The sequence below is a fragment of the Mauremys mutica genome, chromosome 6 (assembly GCF_020497125.1).
Source record: "Mauremys mutica isolate MM-2020 ecotype Southern chromosome 6, ASM2049712v1, whole genome shotgun sequence".
Classification (NCBI taxonomy): domain Eukaryota; kingdom Metazoa; phylum Chordata; order Testudines; family Geoemydidae; genus Mauremys; species Mauremys mutica.
The window spans coordinates 95,853,308-95,876,337 of NC_059077.1; the positions used below are offsets into that span (position 1 = coordinate 95,853,308).

A 23,030-nucleotide genomic window follows, 5' to 3' on the forward strand; every position below is an offset into this window, starting at 1 on the left:
GGAGTGCGCAGCCCCGCCCACCCAGAGCACTGCTTTACCGCGTCATATCCAAATTCGTGTTATATTGGGTGGCATTATATTGAGATAGCGTGTGCGTGTGTGTGTGTGTGTATATATATATATATATATATATATATATATATGAGAGAGAGAGAGAGAGCACAAATGTGTGCAAGCTATTTTCCTCTGACTATCCTATCTCAATGGAAGGCTATAAACTGTATGTTACTTGGGGTAAGGGCCTGTCATTTTTATTTGCCTTCAAAGCTATATGCATACCTATCGTGTTGTATAAATATTATATAAATAACAGCATCTTCCACAACACTGCAGCATGAGAGATTACCTGACAATATGCTGGAACAAATTATTAAACAATCAATTTGTAAGCACCTGGAGGATAACAGGGTGTCAAGAGCAATTTGTCAAGAGCAAATCATGCCAAACCAACCTAATTTCCTTCTACGACATGGTTACTGGCCTAGTGGACGGGGGGAAGCAGTAGACAAGACAATCTTCATTTTAGTAAGGCTTTAGTCCCACATGACAGTCTCATAAGCAAACTAAGGAAATAAGGTCTAGATAAGTGGCTGCACAGTTGGTTGAAAGATCGTGCTCAAAGAGTAATTATCGATAGCTTGCTGTCAAACTGGGAAGGCATAACTAGTGGGGTCCTGCGGGGGTCAATACTGGGTTTGGTATTATTTAATATTTTAACTGGATAATGGTGTGGAGATTATAAAATCTGCAGATGACACCAAGATGGGAAGGGTTGCAAGCACTTTGGCACATAGGATTAGAATTCAAAATGACCATGACAAATTGAAGAAATGGTCTGAAATCAACAAGATGAAATTCAATAAAGACAAGTGCACAGTACTTCACTTAGGAAGGAAAAATTCAAATGCACTATGTGGAGAATAACTAAGTACCACTGAAAAGGATCTGGGGGTTACAGTGGATCACAAGTTTAATGAATCAACAACGTGGTACATTTGTGAAAAAGGCTAATATCACTCACGAGTGTATTTACAGGAATGTCGTATGTAAGACACAGGAGGTAACTGTCCCATGCTACTCAGCCCTAGTGAGACCTCAGCTGGAGTACTGTGTCCAATTCTGGGTGCCACACTTTAGGAATAATGTGGACAAAGGGGAGAGAGTCCAGAGGACAGAAACAACAATGATAAAAGGTTTAGAAAATCTGACCTATGAGGATAGGTTAAAAACCTGAGCATGTTTAGTCTTAAGAAAAGAAGACTGAGGGGAGACCTGAAAACAGTCTTCAACTATGGTAAGGGCTGTTATAAAGAGGACAGTGATCAATTGTTCTCCATGTTCACTGAAGGTAGGACAAGTAGCAATGGGCTTAATCTGCATCAAGGGAAATTTAGGTTAGATATTAGGAAAAACTTTCTCACCTTCACCACTATTGAAGAAGAGGTCCACTTTTTAATACTACCATATGAATAACAGTCCCTAAATGTTGCAGTTAAGAGACTGTCTTTAATTTTATTGAGAGACAAAGTAGGGTAATATCTGCTACTAGACCAACTTCTGTTGCTGAAAGAGACAAGCGTTTGAGCTTACACAAAACTTGTTTCTTCCAACAAGTTAGTCCAATAAAATATATTACTTCACCCATCTTGTGTCTCAGAATACAAACTGAAATTTCTCTTGAAAGGAAGACAGACATATTACTGTCTTAAGGTTAATTGATATATCAAGTCATCTTAATGTTAATAATTGGCTGCTGGAGTGTTTCTACAGCTTTGAAGACTTCTTTTGGTGGCCTGAGCTGAAGGGTAGGGTTCAGTCCTGGAGCTGCCATCAACATTGGCCTACCTCTGAATTCAATATGTGAGGGGCATTAATGAAGCAGCCACAAACTTGTGGGTGCGCGGGACCAGAAAGAATTTTTCCTTCTAATAGATGGAAGAGTTTGAGGGGCTTCATATTTATCAGGTATCTGCTAACAGAAGCTACAAAAGACGAAGCTGCTGGGCAGAACCCAGGACAAACCACCTACCCTCTCTTTTCCCCTGTGGTCAGACTGAAAAGAAAAATAGTGTTGTTATTCTACCTTTTTTTTGGCTACAACCCAAACTCTGCCAACTTTGATGCCACCCATAGTATACTGCGCATTTCTTTCTTTAGTTAAGCACTGGAACAAACTGCCTAGTGAGGTTGTAGAATCTCCATCAATGGAGGTTTTAAAGAACATGTTAGAGAAATACCTGCCAGGAATGGTCTAGTTATTATATAGTCCTGCCTTGAGTGCAGGGGACTGGACTAGTCCTACATGTCTATGAGTCTATAATATTATTGTCACTCTCCTTTCCTGCATGTTTTGAGTAGCAGTAAAATAGTCAGCATGTTGATATTATATTGTTTTAATTAGGGTTCAGAGTCAACACTCCATGCAATGTATAGGGGCAGTTCACACCTCTCAAAGCCATAGTGTTTCAGCCTGTCTGGACCAGGGGCGGCTCCAGGCCCCAGCATGCCAAGCGCGTGCTTGGGGTGGCAAGCTGTGGGGGGCGCTCTGCCAGCCCCGCGAGGGTGGCAGGCAGGCAGGCTGCCTTCGGCAGCTTGCCTGCGGAGGGTCCGCTGATCCCGCGGCTTCGGCGGACCTCCCACAGGCATGCCTGCGGAGGGTGCGCTGGTCCCGCGGCTTCGGCGGACCTCCCACAGGCATGCCTGCGGAGGGTGCGCTGGTCCCGCGGCTTCGGCGGACCTCCCGCAGGCATGCCTGCGGGAGGTCCGCCGAAGCCGTGGGACCAGCGCACCCTCCGCAGGCAAGCTGCCAAAGGCAGCCTGCCTGTCGTGCTTGGGGTGGCAAAATGCCTAGAGCCGCCCCTGGTCTGGAGACTCAGGTACACATTGCTGCACTGATTTACATCTGGTTTATATGCTGAAGTATATCTTTGCAGCCTAAGGGGCTAGATGTTTAATTTTTTTTAATTGAACCTTAGACACTGGAGCACAAAATATAACAGCAAGGGTTGAGTACTGACTTGCTGAACTGCTGCTAACAGGAACTATTTGACCCCCAAATTCTACAGGCGTTTAGGGAGTAATATGTGGCTTCTCAAGCAGACAATTGTCTTTCATCTTAATTTCATTCTCTGGCTATTGTGTTTCTGATCAACTTGCCAAATCTTGTTTGAGGTCTGAGCGTGCAGATGTTGAACAGGTGGCTGCGGATGAGAAGGCAGGTGAGAAGATGTGGGAGGTTGGAGGGACAGAACATGATGGGATAAATTAGAATAAAGAAATAGGATTTTGAAAGAGAAAGTTTTGTGTGTTGTGAGAAGTGAGGAATGAAGTAGTACAGAGGAAGAGGCACAGAAGACAATATATGGTAAGAAAAGAAGGAGAAACATATAAGGTAGTAGAAGCAATAGAGGGGAAAAATAAGAGTCTTACTGTAACAGGGTGGCTTGTCCCTGGGCTAGACAGCCTTGGACTAAGACAGCCTGGATTACAAGATAAATTTTACCTGGGATGAATTGGGTAATCCAAGATAAACGGCAGCAGGAAGCTGCCAGGGAAGGATGTGTGTGTGTGTGCACTTCAGAGAAGTGCCTGAGACTGACAGAGGCAGGAGGCCTGGTAGTAAGGTTAGCATAGCCAAGGAACAAAAAACTGTGCAGAGTTGGAATTGAGATAAAACCGTGTTTGTTTTGGACTTCTGGAGTTTCGTGTTTGATGAGTTCTGTTGCCAGCCTGGTGAAGAAATGAAAGGACTGTGGACTGAGAATGTAGTTAGAACTTTTTTGACTGTTTAAAAGGGGCCCTGCTGAGGGGGAGACAGAGACAGGTGGCAGCCACTGGGCTACACTGACACTAAAAACATCCCAGGAAAATATATATTATTGTCTCTTATAGGAAAATAAAGAGAGGAATAAGTGGAGAGAAGCAAGCAAGGGGATGAAGGTAGAATAAAAGCATGGGAGACATAGTAAGTTACATTTTGAAAAATATAGGAAATAAAATTGTGATTGTCAATATGTGGCAATCAGATCTAATACCGCTATTCTATTCCTGTAGACTAGCATTTTCAAAGCAGTCTGAGAGAATGTGGTGCTCAACTACTATTGAAAGTCAATGAGAATTGGGCACTTAACTTCCTTTGGAAGTCCCAGCATTAAATTTCAGGAAGGTTTGTTCTGGATGCTTTGTCACACAGGTATCTTTCTCCCTGGCTAGTGACTCCCCAGGCTAATGGCAGCTGAATATATTTTTCAGCCCTAAACAACTACATTATAATTTTTCAAAAGCAAAAGCAAAGTTAGTTTGGTTTATACTATTTGGTTTTCTTGTCTCTACATTTTATTTGCAAATAGACTTATTAGATATATATGGTGTGTATAAAAATATAGAGATTCTCATTTCTGACATTTGATTGCTTATTATTAAATTCAGTGTTGTAATTAATCCATAATGTGGACTAGAAGCTTTTAATATTAAAAAATTGCAAACAATAGTAAATAAAAATTACTCATGTTATAAAATGGCAACATTTTGAGGTTAAAAAAAATCAGCTATTGTGCATGCAAATAACTGCTTTTTATAAGGAAGTGTACCAGAAATTTGCTATTGTGATTGTATAATAAACTCCATCCCAGTACTGTTTATATTACCCAAGGGAGCTATTATGGTGAGTGCTGTGAATGATTTCTTGGAACCATAAATGATCCTAGTCTAACTCTGTCTGAGGTACTACTGAACCTCAAAGCATGATGAAATTCCCCAATCCCACTTACTCCCCTTCCATTTTTTTCATGCTACCATTAAAAAAACAACTTAAATTACAAAAAACTGTATTAAAGTTATATATGGAGTTTAACTTATAGTCTCTGCTTTTGTGGTTCCAAGCTAAAGGCTGGGCTCTGCCCATTTCACCTTGCTGGTCTTCTCAACACTGCAACAGCACTTAAAAAGCAAACAGTCAACCTAGTAAGTCCCTAAAATTTACTTTCCCCATACTTCAGCTCTCAAGGATGTAACTGATATACAATTTCCCTTACAATTTTGCTAGTTTTAAAAAATGTAAAATTGTCAGACTATTGGCAAATGAAACATAATACTGTGCATTTTGGATAAGAGGGATTCTTTGGGCCCTGTGTGCCACTATTCACTACATAAGAGCAGCCAAATATCAGAGGGGTAGCCGTGTTAGTCTGGTTCTGTAGAAGCAGCAAAGAATCCTGTGGCACCTTATAGACTAACAGACGTTTTGCAGCATGAGCTTTCGTGGGTGAATACCCACTTCTTCGGATGCAAGAAGTATTCACCCACGAAAGCTCATGCTGCAAAACGTCTGTTAGTCTATAAGGTGCCACAGGATTCTTTGCTGCTTCTACATAAGAGCAGTACAAGCTCTCTACTGGCTGAGGGAGAATTCCCCTCAGTCCAGGCACTGTGTAGGACAACAACTCCCATTCCGGCAGGAGTGCTAAGAGTGGGAGGGGCACACCAGGAGTGGAAGGGGGTGAGATCCCACTATGGCCATGCTGGGTAGCTCCAAGTTGCAAAGACGCCTATAGGCAATCAAGGCAGGTTGCCGTAACTTAGAGTAGCTCCCCAAATACTTACATTATATTAAGGAGGTACTAATATTGTTGTCTTGAGACAGAGATACAGGTAGGTGCTGTACAAACTTCCTCATGCTGCTATGCAAGTGAATCTCAACCAAGACCTGTATTACACCTCCTATGGCCCAATATAACTCAAATTTAAATAAATGGGTCTTCCCATTGACTTCAGTAGGTGCTGAATTGTACCCTTATTTCCATCCCTTGAAGAGGAGCCTCTACTTATGCCAAACCGCATGGTAGCTTTGCCATCTGAACAAAGAGAGGCTGGAATGAGATGATCCATTTCATTTGTCCTTCTAATGTACAGGCTCCATCCAGAAGAAAACTGATACCATGGCTGCACAGCCAGTGGAGGCTATGTGATTTTTTGCAACAGCTCAAATGATCAGAAAAATATGCTAATTAATGTTACTTTCAGTGGAATCACCAAGTAGTTCTGAGTCATAGGCAAGCATTTCCTGTCGCACCAGAAGAATTTTACCTCAGCTACCTCACTGGAATAACTCAGTACAGTCAGACTTCTTGGAGCTAGCCTGCAGACTGTTCTCAAACTCCAAATGTAAACATCCACAGCATTATTTTATGAAACTTTTGACTCAAAAAATATAAGCACAAAAGGATTCCAAGCCAAGGTTAATCAGATTAATACTTCAGTGTTGATTTATAACATCAAGAATTCAACTTGCAATACTTTTAGAGGCAAATTTAACCAAAGAGCCTTTAAAGATTGCTTTCTCTTTTCCAGTTAACTGGACTGAAGTTTCTTATATTGTGCTAAGAGTATCAAGTATTTTGAGCTCCCTTTAAAATTAAATTTCGTTTTCAATTAAGAGCTGGCCTTCCTGACAGATATTTTGTTTTGGTTTCAGGTCTAGTTTGTTCTTCCTGCTGCTTCCAACAATTTTCATAAAAACTTAGATCACAGTTGCACAAACACAAGAACATAAACAAGCTATGAGGCATCTTTTAACAATCAGTTTCCCTTTCGTTAACATAAGAAATATTATAAAACCAAGTGCACTGACATCAAAGGAAGTATTACACCAGCTTAAGTTTGTCACTTCCCTGTCATCAGAACTGCAAAATAAATCTTAGTTATACTGAAGAAGGCAATAAAAAAGCAGGGAAGATAGGAATCAAGTGAAGGGATGCTATTCTTGTCAACTCTGTTAAGTTTCAACCACTGGATTTCAGAACCTCACCTCTATTTGTGTTACTTTCTATATACACACCCATATGTGCACCTTTGGCCCAAAAGAGCTGTCCAAGGCTGTCCCTCTGCCCTGTCAGAGGCTGGGGGCTTGTTTTCACTACCAGGGTAAGTTGACCTAAGTTACACTACTCCAACTATGTGAATAATGTAGCTGGAGTCAACTTAGCTTAGGTCAACTTCTCCCAGTGTCTTCACTGCGCTGAGTCGATGGGAGATGGTCTCCAGTCGATTTCCCCTTACTCTTCTTAGAGAACTGGAGTACTGGGGTCGATTGGAGAGCGTTCTGCCATTGATTTAGCCGGTCTTCACCAGACCGGCTAAATCAATCCCTGTTGCATCGATTGCAGCAGCGTTGATCTCCCCGTAGTGGAGACCAGCCCTGAGATATTCAAAGGAGCCAAGGTTATGAATACAATAAATAAAAATGAATCATTATAATGGTAAAAGATTTCTATTAACAACTCTTATCACAGCTTTTTATATTATAATGGATGCTTGTTTTCGGAAAACTACACTACAGTACTAGCAGTAAATGAGATCCACCCCCCTCTAATTTTAGCCCTTGTAATTCAATGTACAAAGCATGTGCTGGTGTATATATACATTTTATGTGCCGACACATGCTTATATTGTGAGTACATGTAGACACGCACCTTATGAACCACTCTAAAATATAACCAGAATTTTATTTTAAATTAGAAAGTACAAAAAAAAAGTCAAATTATCCATATCCATGTATACTTACTATTTAGTTGAGTCCGATAGCTGATATTCCCGCCGTCTGTCATAACACTCTTGGATCCCAGGGTCATTCCATAAACTCTTTATTGCATCTACGTAGGGATTCTCAAATGCTGATACCTTCTCTATATCAACTTCTCGAACTAACTGTGCATGGGCCTAATTCAAAACAAACAAAACAATAACTTTCACCCTATTTTCTGTGTTTGCAGATACCTCATACACCATGTATTTAAGCTGTAAAACTGACATTTACAAATTGGGTATTTCATTATTTTTTTCATATTTATATGAGATTTGACAAATCCATTTTGTTTTGATTTGAGAGATTCTGGATATATTTCCTTGCTAGGTGAATACATATCCAAATACCTTGGGAATACTAGATTAGAGGAAAAGCTGGACTAGGAGCTACCGCAGTTGGGAGAGATGGTGTCATGTGGGGTGTGGAAGGCTGCAGGAGAAAGCTGGAAGGGATCCCAGGGAATGAGAAGGGAGAGAAGTCTTCATCAACATATCAGAGGGGTAGCCGTGTTAGTCTGGATCTGTAAAAAGCGACAGAGTTGTCGCTTTCATCAACATAGAGATTTTTGTACATTTTATGTGGATCAACATATCATTTAGTTTCATGCCGCTAGAGAAAGGTAAAAAGACATCCTATTTGACACATCTAGTAAGCAGTTGAACCCATGCTACCTGGACAATGTGTACCAGGGATGGGCTTGTGCCAGATCAAGTAATCCACATTCATATGAAGATGAGCATTTTATAAGTATCTGCATTCAAACAAATGAATTTGGTGGTTGGAGATGGGAAGAAATGTTGAACTGGTAGGGAAGAACTGATACCTCAGAATAAATGGTGAATAAGTACAGATAGCAGTGGTGTGTGAGCTGAGGGAGAATGACGACTAAGGATGAATCCACACTAGAAAAAAAAGATTTTTTTTATGTCGTTGTTGTTTCTTAACCACACTAGCTAACACTCGGTAACAATAAAATCCTAGTGTGGACAAGGCAGTTATTGTTTTAACAGAGGTTATTAGATCAAGGCAAACACTATTAAAGCTACACTGGGGGTAACCTGTGTTAAAATGATAGTGTTTCGTCCACACTCGGATTTAACCATCTGTTAGCAAACGTGATAAAAATCCAATCTTTTTTCCTAACGAAGAAAGCTTTTAAAGGGTTGTCCACACAAAAACTGGAACTAAAAGAATCAAATCCATTGTAATTCATTATTCTGTTGCAAGCCTCTGGGTGGGCGGGCACTCTTACTGCAAAATAAGTGTGTCCTATTTCAATAATTTAAGCCAATAAACTGCTACAATTTGCACATTAAAATATATTTAATAAGTCAAATTTTCAAAGTAAGTTCTATTTGCACTTTTATCTTACAGTTTTTCCAGGTGCAGTCTTGTTGTATATAAAACTAAATTTAAAAAAAACCAACAAAAAAACCTCCCAATAACCAGTTTACAAACTCAGTAGATTTAGACACTGAGGGAAAAAAGTACAGTTGCCTTTTACCATTCAAAGAGATCCCCTAGAAAGGGGACAGAGATTCTATAGCAAAACCTGGCTAAAACAACTACTAAAAGAATAAGCACAAATTGGATGTCTAGAAATGGTCTCTAACTACAGGTCAAACAATATTATACTGTAAACTATGGAGATTCTTTAAAGCACCCCTTAAGATAGGGAGCTGCTTACTGGAAGGGCAGATATCAATGTCTTAAACATGATTAAAAACATGTTGGCAAGGAACTACAAGAAAAACACAGCAGAATCATTTGTAAGTTATGATCAGCAAAAAGTTCTGTACTTAGAACTTAAAAGAATAGCTCCAGGAATCAGGACAAGCTAAAACATAAGACACAAGTAATTCTGTTCCCATGTCTAGTTTATATTCCAGGCATGGAGATGTGTCCCGGTCCCTTATTTAAATATTCCAGTTAGCTTAGTGTATTGTGACAGGATCGGTTCTATAGTTTTCTGAAATGTATCTCTCCTTTCACATACATTTAACTTAGAATTCCTAGGAGAAAGGAAATAATGCTCACTTCATGCTTGACAACTATCTTCTATTCAAGCAGAAAACACATTCTGATTTCAGTTTGGAAAACAAATAAAATTAAAATATTTTATTTAATTTTAATAAAATATTTTAATTTTTAAAATTTGTTTTGTGTTAAAGTAAGGTCTAAAATGTGGATACCCTGCAGCCAGCAAAAAATAAATATTGTCAGTTACACAGTATTCTGAGTAGGAAGTTATTCTTAAAATAGGTATGTTACAGTCTCTGCTTTGATATCCATGAGGATATTATCAGGATCCATGAGCTGCAAGCTCCAAAGGGTGTTTTCTGGCATACTGTATCCATCTTTCCCCACAATAGGCATTTAGCACAAATTAAAGAAAGCTTTTAAATACCGCCAATAAATAACAAGAGACAGCACTCTACTAAATATGTACAATAGCTCTTGTGAAACAGTACAGACACATTTCTAGGACAAATCCTTTATCCAGTCCCAACTGGGTGTGAAGCGTCAGCAAGGGTTGTCAGATGAGCTAGTCAGAAATAGCGCAACAGAATATATATAAAAAGGACCATCAACGTATCAGCCAGTAATTGGACCTTCTACCACCACGATGTCTGGCAGCCACTGACAGTGACTACACTCTTACTAGCCATTGAAGTGGTGGTTCTGTCCCCAAAGCCTGGGGACACACATACTGATTGTCTAGGTATGACTTTGCTAAGTAGTCCAAAATAACAATCTTGCGATAGAGTGGTGCATTCCTTGCACATCCAGAATTCCCACTGAAATCAAAAGGAGTTTTGGTGCAGAACTGGGCACTGTGACAGGGCACTGAGCAGGAACTGCTAAGCCAGCCCTCTGTCACTCCAGCTCCAATTAAGGAAGGTGAATTGGAGCAGGTTAGATCACCTGGCCCTAATTGGGAAAGCAAGGACAGCTGCTGCCCAATCAGTCTAGGGCTGTATTAAAGCCTCAGGAGAAGGACACTTGGGGGGCGGGGAGCAGGAAGAAAGGGAAAAGGCAGGGAGTAGAAGCAGGGAGGTAGTGCTCCCCTTCCTGATGGTAAAGGGCTACTTGCATGGTGAAAAGGTGGTGGGAGCACAACCTGTAAATGAACTGCACCGGTGGTTACTGAACCTGGGGTCTCCGAGTGACTTTATCAGCCCAACAGGGGCAGGAGCCAAGTGGGCACTCTGTTACAGGCACCAAGATTCATCAGTAAAAGTTACTCAAAACCTTTTTACTAATTTTGTATTTGGCGAGGGGAGGGATTTGGAGGTTTTGTTCTTACCAAAAATGTTGCTCAAGCCAAAACAGCCTTTAAAACATCAAATTCATTTCTTCTACTTAAAGGAAGGGAGATACTCTTCTGTTTCCTTCTTCTAAAACTTCAGTTTCCTTTTTCTTTATCCTAAGCTGACTCATACAATAGTAACGAGTTTCAGCTTGAAGGATGCTGAGTTTTAGGAGAATACTGTTCTCCAACTACTGTCCTTAAGAATTAGCTAACATTTGAAAGACATTAATAGTGACATTTTGATGGTTCAGCCCACTGAAACGCATAGAGTAGAATTATTTTATTTGAAAGAGAAAAAAGGACAAGAGTGATAGCGGCATAAAAGACAAACTGCAAGACTCGTTTTTATTTTCCACCAAACTCGTATCCAATACTGTTCCGTACAGTCAGTTCAACTGAAAGGATAAGTTATTAACTACACTGCTTTTAGATAGTTCCACTTGGAGATTTCAGCTGAGTCATTTTTTTAGTCAAACTAAAATATTAGGAAGCAAAGTTTGCTGCTTTCCCCTACCCCCTCATGAAATGCATTTTGTTCACATTTTAGGATTATTAAAATGTAACTGTTTAGTTCTTCTGTAGCTGGGTCTGATTACGCAACTCCTGTGTACACTGAGTATTCCAAGTTCACAAGAGTAACCCCATTGATTTCATTAGATTTTTTTTTCATAGACTCATAGATTCATAGATTCTAGGGCTGGAAGGCACCTTGAGAGGTCATCGAGTCCAGACCCCTGCCCTCATGGCAGGACCAAATACTGTCTAGACCATCTTTGATAGACATTTATCTAATCTACTCTTAAATATCTCCAGAGATGGAGATTCCACAACCTCCCTAGGCAATTTATTCCAGTGCTTAACCACCCTGACAGTTAGGAACTTTTTCCTAATGTCCAACCTAAACCGCCCTTGCTGCAGTTTAAGCCCATTGCTTCTTGTTCTATCCTTAGAGGCTAAGGTGAACAAATTTTCTCCTCCTCCTTATGACATCCTTTTAGATACCTGAAAACCGCTATTAAGTCCCCTCTCAGTCTTCTCTTTTCCAAACTAAACAAACCCAATTCTTTCAGCCTTCCTTCATAGGTCATGTTCTCTAGACCTTTAATCATTCTTGTTGCTCTTCTCTGGACCCTCTCCAATTTCTCCACATCTTTCTTGAAATGCGGTGCCCAGAACTGGACACAATACTCCAGCTGAGGCCTATCCAGCGCAGAGTAGAGCGGAAGAACGACTTCTCGTGTCTTGCTCACAACACACCTGCTAATGCATCCCAGAATCATGTTTGCTTTTTTTGCAACAGCATCACACTGTTGACTCCTATTTAGCTTGTGGTCCACTATAACCCCTAGATCCCTTTCCGCCGTACTCCTTCCTAGACAGTCTCTTCCCATTCTGTATGTGTGAAACAGATTGTTCCTTCCTAAGTGGAGCACTTTGCCTTTATCTTTATTAAACTTCATCCTGTTTACCTCAGACCATTTCTCCAATTTGTCCAGATCATTTTGAATTATGACCCTGTCCTCCAAAGCAGTTGCAATCCCTCCCAGTTTGGTATCATCTGCAAACTTAATAAGTGTATTTTCTATGCCAACTTCTAAGTCATTAGAAGTAGCCCCATTGAAGTCAAATTAATTGCAGTGACATACATTTGATGCAAAAAGGGAATCAAGCCATATGTCTGTTCCCATTGGTTCTAATTATTTGCTTTACCTCTCTCACATTGTCATAATGGCAAATCGGTAATGCTGCTTTTGGTACTATCACCTAAATCAGTGTTTCTCAAAGCCGGTCCGCTGCTTGTTCATGGAAAGCCCCTGGCGGTCCGGGCCAGTTTGTTTACCTGCCCTGTCCACAGGTTCAGCAGATCGCAACTCCCACTGGCTGTGGTTTGCCGCTCCAGGCCAATGGGGGCTACGGGAAGTGGCGCGGGCCGAGGGATGTGCTGGCCGCCCTTCCCGCAGCTCCCATTGGCCTGGAGCAGCAAACCGCGGCCAGTGGGAACCACGATCAGCCGAACCTGCAGACGGGGCAGATAAACAAGCCGGCTCAGACTGCCAGGGGCTTTCCCTGAACAAGCAGCGAACTGGCTTTGAGAAGCACTGATCTCAATTATTTACATGCAAAAGCTGAGGACCCAGCATTAATCTGCAGTTTGTGCAGTATCAACTTTATATAGACATTTAAAAGTCCCCACTGTAGAAGACAAACCTCTTATGCTAAGGAGTGTTGATATAATGTGGAGAGAAAAATAAAAAGCCAGTGAAAGATGATGAGAAGCAGAAAAGGGAGTAAGGAGACAAAGTCCATGAGATAGCTTGGAGCTACTTTTTTTCTTTAAAACATCCTTGAAAGACAATATGCACTAATTTCACTGACATATACCTGCAATCATCACTTCAGCTTTTATATGCGATTGTATCACAATAGTAGAGATACAGAAAAGACACTTGTAGCATATACTTTAATAGTTATATTATCAGCTCTATTAACATAGCCCCTCATAAAAATAAATCCCTTTTAGTTATGTAGCAAAGGAACACCATGACAAACCACTTGCTGGATCTCTGGCAGATTCCCCCTTAAGTGAACCCTACTGAACAGATAAGTCCAAGTTGATGGGGACAAGGGGGAGATAGGGATGTTAAGGATTCAGATTAGAACAGATCATCAACATCCTGACAAACACATTTTGCAATTATTTTGCCAATCTCTTCAAAGGCTCCCAATTCCACCCTCCACACACACATTATTGCAAAGGTGAACTTTGATCTGTTTCTTCTGATGTCATTCAGGGTTGAGCAGAGTAAAGAAATTATCTTCTTCTGTGATGACTAGCTCATCCTTTGTGAATAAATATCAGAAATTTAATTTAGTCAGTAAAACTTAAATATGAACACACACAATTTACAGAAAGTAAAACTGTTCACATTCTCCTTCATGGAATGTTAGACATTTCCTACATGAAGTGGAATATATTGATTCCTTTGTTTATTTGGGGTGAGGGAGGCCAGCGGAAGATGCAAATATAACAGTGCAATTTAGATACTGTTTAAAAGTAAAGAGCTCTAGGAATCCAAAGCTAACACACAGTCTAGTACTACTACTGCCAATCACACTACAGGGCAACAAAGGGGTCTGATTGTTTTGTCACTTACTGTCCAGCTTTCATATTTTCCATAAACCAACTCCAGGTTGCCTGGCTATCTCTGTTAAGCTGTTGCCTAACAAATAAAAGCAATATAAATTTACCAACATGCACATTACAATTATTTTTGACAGAGTATTTGGTTTAATGCAAAAACCTGAACCATTATTTTTATACGTGATTTATTTGCTAAAAAAATCCATCAAAAACAATATGGAATTTATGCACCACAGTGAGTCAGACATTTAATTTTTTTGGTTCCCATTATTTGAAAAATGACCAACAGCCTTCAAGCAACTTCTCCAAATATACCCCTCTGGCAATCACACTGCAAAAAAGAAGTCAGCGTGCCAAAACAAAATAAGAAATGGAACAAAGAAAGATTGTATCTTTTCATAAATACTTTCCCAGGAGGACATGCAGGCTAAGGATGCTATATCTGCTTCCTCCCAAGTATAACAGAACATTTTTATGTTGAGCAGGCGATCTCAGAAAGGCTGTCAAGATCTTTATTGTCTCCTCCTCTTATTCTGCTGTTAGATTTTGGATGCTTACTCTGACATAACATATAATGGCTTTGGTTTCAGTCTGTCTGCAAAATAAAAACCTATCTAATATAGTGGACACTAGTCTATAAATATTTGATATTATATTACTGTAAACGCATAGTATCTGATCTGCCTATTTCTCAAACTGCAAGAACGTGGAAATGGCATATACTATACAGACAGATACACAATTATACACTTTATAAATTACGTGTGGGCGCATGCGCGCACACACACACACAAACACCCGTGCATTTGTTCACGCTCTCTCACTCGCTCTCTCTTTCAGGGACTGCAAAAAACCAGTTGGTCTTAATCAGAGACAGGCCCAAAACAAAAGGTCAGATTAAGAAAACGTATCTCTGCTTACCTGAAAATGTTCTTTTTGGAGTATTGAGACCCACAGATCAATTACAGTGGGCACTTTGGTTTGTTTGATGCTTGGGAGCAGAACTGAACCTGTCAGTCACTGGCAGCAGGGGATTGCCCTGCACCTTAAAGTTCCCTTGAGTTCCACAGACAGAATAATTCAATTCTACTTTCCTAAGTTACAGATTTTATTAACTATATTTTCAGGAAAAGCACAACAATTTCTTCTCTTATCTAACATGGGAAATTTCCCCTAACAAAACAAACCCAAACCTTTGGATATCAATTTCCATCTCTATTCTGGATAATCTGGCAGGCCAGATCTGTGGAGCCTATTACTTATTTTCCACTTCTTCATTGTGCTAAAGTTCACAGACAGGTTACAATGGGATTTTCATAGCAGGGTTCCTTCTTGGTGGCAGGCAGAACCATCTAAATATGGACATGGGTAGGTTATCTAGTCCAGTCCTGGGTGCTGAGGCAGGACTAAGTATTATCAGACCATCTTCACAAGTGTTTGTCTACCTGTTCTTGAAAACCACCATTGACAAGGATTCCACACCCTCCATAGGTAATTTGTTCTAGTGCTTAACAACCTTGATAGTTAGGAAGTTTTTCCTAATGTCTACCCTAATTCTCCCTTTTTGCAATATAGGCCCAGTACTTCTTGTCCTGTCCTCTGTGCATAAGAAGAACAATTTATCACCCTCCCCTTCATAACAACCTTTTACTTACTTGAAAACTGTTATCATGTCCCTCCTCAGTCTTCTCTTCTCCAGACTGAACATACCCAATGTTTTGAAACCTTTCCTTTTATGTCATGTTTTCTAGACCTTTAATCATTTTTCTTGCTCTCATCTGGATTTTTCAAGTTTGTGCACATCTTTCCTGAAGTGTGGTGCCCAAAATGAGAGACAGTACTCCAGCTGAGTTGAGTGGAAGAATTACTTTTCATGTCTTGCTTACAACACTCCTGCTAATATATCCCAGAATGTTTGCTTTTTTTTGCAATGGTATTACATTGTTGACTCATATTTAGTTTATCTTTAGTATATTACATTACTTATATTTAATACATTACATATCCTCTATTGTTCCCTGAGTGGTAAACACTACTGACCAAAAATGGCATTGGCTAAAGACTAGCTGACCACTATATAGAGAGTTTGGGGAATTTATGTATTGAAGGCCATGTGGCTGTCTGTCAGATCTCAGTACAGGATAAATGATTTCTCTGTCCTGAGATAGTCCAAAGGACTGGACATTAATGCTTAACAGAAGGAAAAATATTTCTTGAATTTATTTGGGGAATTAATGGATTAATTGCCTGAATTAAAAGTACAATGCTGGTTCTCATCTGAGAAAGCTCTCAACTTCAACATTCATCTGGTTGGAGACAGTAGCTATTGGAAGACCTACTTAAATGGATAAGAAATATGATGAAACATCCTGGGTTTGGGTTGTTCTGTAAAGAATGCAATGAGGTTCCAAGATTGTGCTCTGTGACCTTATGGGGCTGCAATAAGCATTGTTGTTGCCCTAAGGAAGCATCAGTGTTGGGATTGGACAAAAACTTCCTTTCCTTGAACGATAACGTTATACTTTTTGCTTATACATTCTTATACATGCACACTAACACCCTCCTGGAGGAATTCATGGCTATGTTTTACTTGTTTACATGGTAGTTAAACTATGGACTTTGCACTAGCCAATAGAATACATTATGTTTATTAATTCTGTTTAGAGTTCATGTGAGTGACTGTCACTTCATTCAAGTATCCATTTTGAATCTTTTTGATCCCATATAGAAGCTTGTGAGGTTTTTTGCAACAGCAGACCTCCTCTCTGAGTTAGAGACATTGAAAAGTTCAAAGCTAGGATAATCAGGCATGAGAATAGCCTTGTCAGACGGAATGGCATAAAACGGTATCATTGCCACTCACTCTTTCCTAGGTTTTGTATGGTCCTGGGAAGCAGTGAGAAATGTGGGAAGGCATATGGCAGAGATATTGGCCATCTTTTCAAGAGGTCATTCTCCATCCCACAACCCCACCGCAGATGGAGAGGCATATAGCTCTTTGTTACTTTTGCCACCTCTACTATCCCCAGCTGGCATCTGACATAAGGATCATTCTCCTTGGCTCACTAATGGGTGGATCCCTTCAAAAAAGTGTGATTCTCAGCACTCACTTCTTTGTGTTGCTGAGAATACACAATGGGAACTTGACCTCCGTCAACAGATGAGATGTGGAGGGGAGAACAAGAAGTAGTGGATAGATACCACAGGAATCCCGGATCAGTGAAGTAGGTATATGAGATCAGCATTCCCAGTAGGCTCTCATAAGATCTGGATTTTCGTTTCTGTGACAAATCTCTTAAAATTCTTCTGAGATGAAACGACATACCTGATGATATTCATCTTCATCCCAGGCCTCTGACGGACTTCCCTGACACCATACATCTGTGTTTATCAAGAAACCAAGATACTCCAGAAATTGTATCATTCAGTGGGTGCATTTCAGTTTTCTCTCTGTACAGAGCCCTAATCAGAAAAATTGTCTGGGAAGAGATAATAGTGAATATCTGTCTTCCTTAAAGTCTACTCTGGATTCTGGAGGAGACCCTGGGAGCATCTGTCATATCAAATGGTAATAATCAAAGTTCGGAAAGGAAAGAAAGCTGCCATCCATATGCAATATGGAATTGTCTGTGGGATGGTAAAATGGGATTGTGGAGATAAGCATCCTTTAAGAACGTATCCAGATCTTTCAGACATAGCCCTGCTCTCTTTGTTCTTGATTTTCTGAAGCTAGAAATAGGATGTGTAATGATTTGCATTGCTTGATGGATAATTTCGTTCATAACCTGACACTTCTAGGTGTTGCTTGAGATTGGGAATAGGATAAAGCAGTTACATATGGGAGTGGGAGCTGCTTTCCCTGGAGCTGGCTATTCCCATCCTTCCTGGTTCCTTTCCTGCCAGGGAAAGAGGGCTGAGGTGATGCCTAGACTGGGCTGTGAGGGAAACTGCACTCTGACAACCGAGCCAGCTGAGCTCCCCAATGATACATTTCGTAAGGGGGTAAAGCAGAAGACCTAGATCTTTTTCCTGTTACTTCTGTCTTTTCTCAGCCTTGCTCACTCATTCCCTGAAGCCTGCAGAGACACCTATTATAGAGCCCTCACAACAGATAGCAGTTACAGGTGTAAAATAAAATAAATCAGATTGGACTATTGTAGTAATCCTTGAATTTAATTGGCTGCATCCAGTTACTGAGTTTTAAAATCACACAGTTAAATTTTACACTTAAGTATGGAGTTTGCCTATACTAGAAAAAAATCTTGCCTTTTGGGGGGCAAGCAGGAGAGAATGAATGGGATAAATGGACACAAGGAGATACAGTAGCCATCTTGACCTTGAATCAAAATTTTATAATCCTTTCTCTCTTGGATTGTCCTCCCTGTTTACAATTATAAATCAGTATTTGTTGAAATAAGAAATATAATCTAAATTTTCTCTATAACCACTCATGGAGGCCAAAATAGGAAACTTCCAAGGTTCAACCTGCTGTTTTACTTTCTTGTACTCCCTAGTCTTTTATCCCAGAAGAAATTGCTGGGCTTTCAGACTGTATGTTGTAGCACAGGTGTCTGAATTGGCAATCTGACTGCTGGTATGTTATCTTACAATTTTTTTTTTAAAGGTTTCTTATTTTTGACACTAAAATGTTCTCCTCGGTAGATAACAAGGACTTCAGGCTATTCTCTTTTAGTTAACATTTTTAGGAGGTTAGATATTTCACAGCATTATGGCTTTGGTTTCTACACACTGCTACATGAACCTTTAAATACGTTCGGGGATAGGAAAGCACAGGTGACAGATGACACCATTTTCCACACACCATCCAGAGGGGTGCAATTGCAAAGATCTGTCAGGCTGTCTTTAATTCTAACTGTAAAAATACCACACTTAATATCTGAACTAAGCCTGTGGTATGTTACCTCTGCAGTGGGTTATAAATTAGGCTTTTCATATCTCCTATTTGCAATAAATGTAACACCAGAGCTGAAACTTTTACACACTGGACCTGAAATTGTGTAGTTATTGAGTATTTTTCTGTGCTCTAAAAATCTCTCACTTACTCTGCAGTTGAGGTTCTCTGTGACAGAGGCTACTTTACATTCTGAGCAACACTTGGAGAGGGCAGGGTTGGACAAATTAAACTTACGACTTTCAGATAGTCTCTTTATGGAACAGCCAAGGATTGCATCCTTTCCAGTTACACCAATGATTAACCTCCAACTCATTATTTCTGTCTTGCTGGTAGCCTGGACAGTCTGCTCTGCAACTACTCAAGATAATCCTTTTTTTTTTTAATGTGTGGTTCTTCCTTCTCCCCTAATTCATTTACTTTTGCTAGGAACCAAAAAGACATTTATGCAAAATCCCATTCTAATCTTGTTGGACCGTTTCCTTAGGTCTTTTTATTTGATTACAGAATTCATTGCACAGTATTTATGTAATTTTAACAGATTAGGTCTGATCCTGTTCCACTGACAGGGCAGGTTTTAGTCTGTCTCATAAAACTCACTTACAGTGTATTTTTTTTTCCAAAATAAAAAACTGGTTTCAGGCAGCAAAAGTAGAAAGCGCACAGTTTTGGGATCAAGACTGTGTGTGTGTGTGTGTGTGTGTGTGTGCGTGCGTGCGTGCTTATAGGTAACAGGCCGGTGCCCAAGCACAGCACAGCACCTTCATGACATTATTTGTTCATCAAACTATTATATTCTAATTCAGTGAACTCTCAGTGCTGTGCGCCAACAAACCATTCAGTTAGGATCCAAGTCCCAAATCCCCATATTTGCCCTTCCCTGTAAGGGTTTGGTGGTTGCTTTTTTTTTTGTTGTTGGGGGGGGGGGGGAAGAAGGGGAGAAGAAAAGCGATTCCATGATTTTTGGTTCAAATATTTCTAATTTAAACCAGTGGTGCCCAACCTTACTACACAGGAGGGCCACATGAATCTATGCACAACCTTGTGTGGGCCAAACAGATTGTACATATTTTAATAAGATTTAAAGTCACCTGTATTGATATATATTTTAAGTTCAGCTTGTTTTATATGTATTTACATAGAAACAACCTATGTATAGTATTGTCAATTTACACACTTGTGTAAACTAAAATGATGTAAACAACATGTTCACTAGTAAGAAAACCTACAACCTCATAAAGCCCTCCCCAGCAAGTCTCAGATGCAAGTCCAAGGGATACAACCTCTTTCACTCAATTTCGAAGATAACACACATCTGCAGTGGTAGAAGCTGACACAGAAACATTTTGTTTTTAGATGAACTTACATTTACATGGGCAGCTAAAATACAGGGAAAGGTGGAAATCTAACACTAATAATCAGTAGGGCTCTGTGTCTGTCACGAAGATCACAGAAGTCACAGATTCCCTGACTTTCTACGACCTCTGTGAATTCTGCAGGGGCCAGTGTGGCTGACTGCAGGGCCAGCTGCTCAGGTGGCCTCTGGGACAGCCACACCAGCTGCTGCTGGAGCGGCCCTGGGGACAGCCACACGCACTGCTGCTCCGGCGGCCCCGGGCAGTGGTCCCTGGCCAGCTGGCTGGAGCAGCCGTGGTTTGTTGGCCCCCGGCAGCTTGTGCTGCTGGCCCCAGGTATTCCCCCTAGCAGCAACCCCTCCCCGCCACGTTCTCCCCCAAGATTTAATCTCAGGTATTTTTAGTATAAGTCATGGACAGGTCACAGGCCATGAATTTTTGTTTATTGCCCGTGACCTGTCCATGACTTTTACTAAAAATATGCGTGACTAAATCATAGCCTTAATAATCAAAGATTATTATGCAAGTATGAAAGATAAGTGGGGCAACATAAACACACGCCATATACATACACACTCATAATCATGTGGTTATAAAACATACATGTATTGGGGCTCTTTTAAAGAATCATTTTTCAGTCCTGCTTTCTCCAACAGATATTCTTTTATAAGAATATACACATTTCTGATAGTCAGACAGGCACAAGTATACACATATTTTTTTACTCAAGTTTGCTAAACAGTGGATACTCACGGGACAAATATAAGAAATACAGGACAGGCCCTTTTGCACTGCTCCAACAATCCAAAAGGGCGTTAAGCCAGCAGGTCACTCCAATTTAGTCCCCAGGTTATGTAAATAAATCCAGTGTATCATACTCATATGGAACCCTCCCCCTGAAGGCTTTTGAATAGGGCATGAAAATAGAGAAGAGGGTGACGCTGGAATACCAATAAGCTCTGGCTATATTCAGCTAGGATACCCTAAAAAGTCTCAAGACTGCTTTAAACTTCACGAGGGCTAGGCATGGGTATAGGTTTGGGGGAAGTGTTCTCCCCCCACCCACCCCCAAACGGCAATCCTTGGGAAGGTGTGGAGTTTTCCCCCTCCCTCCCCCCCCAGCCCCACTGACCTGACTGGAGCAGCTCCCCCCACCCCCCAATATAGAAATCAAACTAAGCCTAGGAGGCTAGGGGCAGCATATAAGCAGCCCGGGGGAAGGGAGCCACACATAAGCAGCCCGGGGGAAGGGAGCCACACTTGATTCTCTTGTGTCCCCTAGCTAAACACAGTGGATATTGGGTATAATTGAGACTCTAGATGATAGGGACCGTACTTGTCCCCATAAAAAGCCAAGAGCAAACTGTAGTAGCAGTGGGCCAATATAATGGGATCAGGCTAAAAACTCTTCAAACCACTTTATACCAAAGTAGTTTCCTTGCATCTGCATTTGCCCAGAGGGCAAACTGGTATGGAGGAAAGTACTAAGGATTGAAAAATGATCAGCAACTGAATAATGATCTTTCTGCAGTTGTTCCACAAGAAATTTGGCAAAATCGCTGCAGTTTTTAAATAACCCTTCTCCAGTGCCTATGGTAGATGTACCTTAGAGACTAAGACATTTGAGGCAGGGAACATGTTTTAGTCTAGGCCTGTAATATACTGTGTAAACTTCAAACAATATAAATAACTATTAACAATTATTACTTCTCTGAGATGTTATTACTCATCCCTTCCATGTAGTTGAATTTTACGCATTTCTGTTTGCATCTGAACAAATATACCCAAGTCTTCATTCAGCTGAGAGCTATTCAGTGAGAATATAATTAGCAACTATCATTATCAACAAGATTCCATTGCCTTAACAACCTATGTGTTAATACAATCACAGCATTAAACAGGGTGATCTGTATGTTTGTGCACGTATACAGCTGGGCCCAAATTCTGTATGCCCGTGCAAAGCCTGGGTGGCTATATCTTGCACAGGGATGTCTGTAAGGGCCTCGGTACAAAACGCTGGAACAGCAAACACCGCACACCCTTCCCAAAAACCACAGGTTATGGCAGTGGATCCAGGCAGTTCACAGACACACTGGCCATTCCCAATTGCCACTGTTGCCTACACAGGAAATGCAATGCTTTCAGGGTCTTCCATGCCTTAGACAGTGAAGTTAAGTGAAAATGTAAGCCAGGGACAGGAAAAGAAATTGACAATTGATGACGAAAATCATTAGGACATCAGTACACCACTTCCTCTTCTAAACGGTATACATTTAATCTGATTCCTGCACTAGGCAGAATTTTAAGTTTCATATCTTTCATAAGCTGTGGCATGGCAGAGCCCAGATAAGTAATGTGGTATTTTTTTTTCATTTGCCAGACACAGTAATCATTGTTTCACTTCTTTGTGGTTTTAAGTTATGCTTTGCTGTGTTTCAAAGAAAGTGAGTGCCCTCTGCTGGCTAAAGAATGGCCAGGAGAAAGGAAGAAGCTCAAAAGTAAAATTTTGAGAAGTAAGTATGAGGCTTGGGAGGGTCCTTTCAAAAAAATGTGATCATCCCAGTGGGAGTCTTGCTCTGCAAATACTGCACCAAACTTAAATTGTTGTGTTTGTGTCTTTCCCACTCAGAGAGACTGCATTTTAAAACCATTACATCATTCCGTGGAAAGGGGCGTCCGAAAATTAGCTACAATCTTAATCTGGGCATGTAAAACTAGACTTTATC

The 23,030-nt window shown here is 40.5% G+C and overlaps 1 protein-coding gene across 1 annotated transcript in view; it reads right to left on the minus strand.

Annotated features, from left to right (window-relative positions):
* Positions 1-23,030, minus strand: part of LOC123372731 (guanine nucleotide-binding protein G(q) subunit alpha) — a 209,101-nt gene that overhangs the window by 73,947 nt on the left and 112,124 nt on the right. Inside the window, exon 3 of the mRNA XM_045021101.1 lies at positions 7,562-7,716. Within this exon, the coding sequence (XP_044877036.1) occupies positions 7,562-7,716 (155 nt within the window). The remainder of the gene's footprint in view (positions 1-7,561; positions 7,717-23,030) is intronic.